The 3,005-nt window shown below is 42.1% G+C and overlaps 1 protein-coding gene across 1 annotated transcript in view; it reads left to right on the forward strand.

The window, feature by feature from the left end:
• The window catches only part of LOC101848386 (dynein heavy chain 12, axonemal), a gene marked incomplete in the record, with an annotated part of 110,807 nt that overhangs the window by 78,774 nt on the left and 29,028 nt on the right, over positions 1-3,005 (forward strand). Inside the window, 3 exon segments of the mRNA XM_035972586.1 lie at positions 1-254; positions 1,015-1,146; positions 1,997-2,188. Coding sequence (XP_035828479.1) covers positions 1-254; positions 1,015-1,146; positions 1,997-2,188 — 578 coding nt within the window.

Genomic DNA, 3,005 nt, shown 5'->3' on the forward strand with positions numbered 1-3,005 from the left:
CCACCATGCAGAGAGAGCTGGAGGAACTACAGCCCCAGCTGGTGGTATCGGCCGCGGAGACGGACAAAATGATGGTGGTGATCGAGTCCGAGTCTGCCAGTGTGGCCGAGACTACCACCAAGGTCAAGGCCGACGAGGCGGTGGCCAACAAGTCTGCGGCGGAGGCTCAGGCGCTCAAGGACGAGTGTGAGGCAGAGCTGGCTGAGGCTATGCCCGCGTTAGAGGCCGCGTTAGCTGCTCTAGATACTCTGAAGGTAAGTGGGAGGGGGGGGGAGAGGAGAGAGAGAGAGAGAGAGAGAGAGAGAGAGAGAGAGGGAGAGAGCGTTAGAGCCGCGTTAGCTGCTCTAGATACACTGAAGGTAATGGGGAAAAGTGGGGGGAGGGGAGAGAGAGAGGGGAAAAGAAGAGGGTTGGAGGGGAGGAATGGGGTTGGGTGTGTGTGTGTGTGTGCGTATATGTGTGTGTGTGGGCGCGCACGCGTGCGCATGTGTGTGTATGTGTGTATGTGGTAAAACACCAAACCAATGTGCTAGGATCTGGACGAAAAAGATTTATCTTTTATCTTTTATGATCTTAATGGAGTTGATGGGGGCGTAAAACTTGTACAATAACATCACAACCTCTCCTCTTTAGGGCATTTGCAAAGGGGGGATATTGGCATGTCCTTATGCACAGTAGAGTTGTAAATGGGCTGATTTATCAATGTCATACTTATACTGTGCCTGAACGACATAGGGGGAACTGTTGCTTTTTCATTCCTCGTCCTTAGTATCGTCATTTTTTCTTCTACTTCTTTTGTATGTTTGTCACACTCTTGTGGCCCGCTATTTCCGGGTGCCTTGATAGTCGAAGCAGACTTTGTGCTGTTGAAGCTTGAGAGGTGAGCAGAGTAAGCCTGATTCCCCATTTGGACTTCTCTGTTGACATCCACCCCTTGGCGTTCATATGACCTTATGCAGTTGCGAACACCGTAAAACCTTACTAAAACTAACAAACAACCTCTCCGTTCCCCAGCCGGCAGACATCACCATCGTCAAGTCGATGAAGAGCCCCCCAGCGGGGGTCAGGCTGGTGATGGCAGGCGTGTGTGTGATGAGAGGGATACCCCCACAGAGGATACCTGACCCTGATAACCCGGCCAAGAAGGTTTGTGAGATAATCAAGGTGATGATGATGATGATGATGATGATGATGATGATGATGATGATGATGATGGTGATGGTGGTGGTGGTGGTGGTGGTGGAGGTGATGGTTATGATGATGATGATGTGTGTCATGAGAGGGATACCCCCACAGTGGATACCTGACCCAGATAACCCAGCTAAGAAGGTTTGTGAGATAATCATAAGATAGATAAGATAATACTTTATTATCCCAGTGGGAAATCTTCCTTGGCTGTACAGGACCGTAAAAACACATCAGGTATACATTAAAAAATTTAAATTATATATTACTCTCATTAAAATTCAATATGAAAAGAGAAGTAAAGCTGACAAAATGTACATTCACATCAGATGCATCATTGTGATGATAATGATGTATCATCCTATGCTTTGTCATTATAATAGGTATGATGATTGTCTTATTATTATTGTTATGATTATTATTATTAAATCCCTTGTAAAACGCCATAAAACCTTACTAAAAACTTTTTAAAATCTATTGTTATTATTATTTTTATTATTATTATTATTATTATTAGATTGTAATTTTTATGATGTTACCATCATTAATATTATTGTAACTATTCTCGTTATCTAGTTGCTGTAATATTATTTTATCATCTTTATTATTATTATTATTATTATTATTATTATTATTATTATTATTATTATTATTATTATTATTATTATTATCATCATCATCATCATCTTCTTCCTCCTCCTCCTCCTCCTCCTCCTCCTCCTCGTCCTCCTCCTCCTCCTCCTCATCATCATCCTCCTCCTCCTCCTCATCATCATCATCACTACAACAACCGTTTGTTGCGGTGTGACAGATCCAGGACTTCTGGGGCCCCAGCAAGAAGCTGCTGAACGACATGAACTTCCTTGGTGCGCTGCGCGAGTACGACAAGGACAACATCCCGGAGTCTGTCATGACCATCATCCGCAAGAGTTACCTCACCAACCCAGACTTTGACCCCAAGCTCGTCGCCAAGGCTTCCTCGGCCGCTGAAGGTCAGGGACCGGTCTTTCGCGACCTCATTGCTTTCTTGTCGTATCTCCTTTTTTTTTTAAACAGTGAAAATGTGACGTCTTCTTATGCTCACTCTTTGTTATGAACTGTTTTCACTGTTATTAAAAATGGAGATATGCGCTTTGTTGAGATCGTTCCTGTTTGTTTTGGTTTTTTTCTCTTGTCTGAGGCAGACAATAAATGAGTCTTGTAGCCAGCAAATCTTGTTGCCAACAAGTCTTGTAACCAATGGGTGTTGTAGTGAATGTGTCTTATAGCAAACAAGTGTTGTAGCTAACAAGTCTTACAGCCAATGAATTCTGTTGCCAACAAGTTGTTTGGTTTTTTTTAGTAAGTGTTTAACGGCGCTTGCAACTGCATAAGGTCATAAGAGTTCGCGGGACACATTACACATTTTCAGTTGGTAGGAAAACAAGTTGTATAGCGAATGAGTTTTGTAGTTAATGAGTCTTATAGCCAACAGGTATTGTGGCCAAAGAATCTTGAAGCCAGCAAGTCTTGTAAACAACAAGTCATGTTTCTAGCTAACATGTCTTGCAGCCATATTATTAATCAAGCTACGATCAATCAGTTTACAGTCAGTCAATTTACAATCAATCAATCTACAGTCAATTGATCTACAATCAATCTACATTCAATCAATCCGCAATCAATCCATCTACAACCAGGCATTCCACAGTTAATTAATCTACAACCAATCTACATTCAATCAATCCACAACCAATTAATTTACGACCAATCAATTTACAACCAATCAATCTTCAATAAACTGATCCACAATCAATCACTTTACAATCAATCAATCTGCC

The sequence above is a fragment of the Aplysia californica genome, unplaced genomic scaffold (genome assembly GCF_000002075.1).
Source record: "Aplysia californica isolate F4 #8 unplaced genomic scaffold, AplCal3.0 scaffold00752, whole genome shotgun sequence".
Classification (NCBI taxonomy): Eukaryota; Metazoa; Mollusca; class Gastropoda; order Aplysiida; family Aplysiidae; genus Aplysia; species Aplysia californica.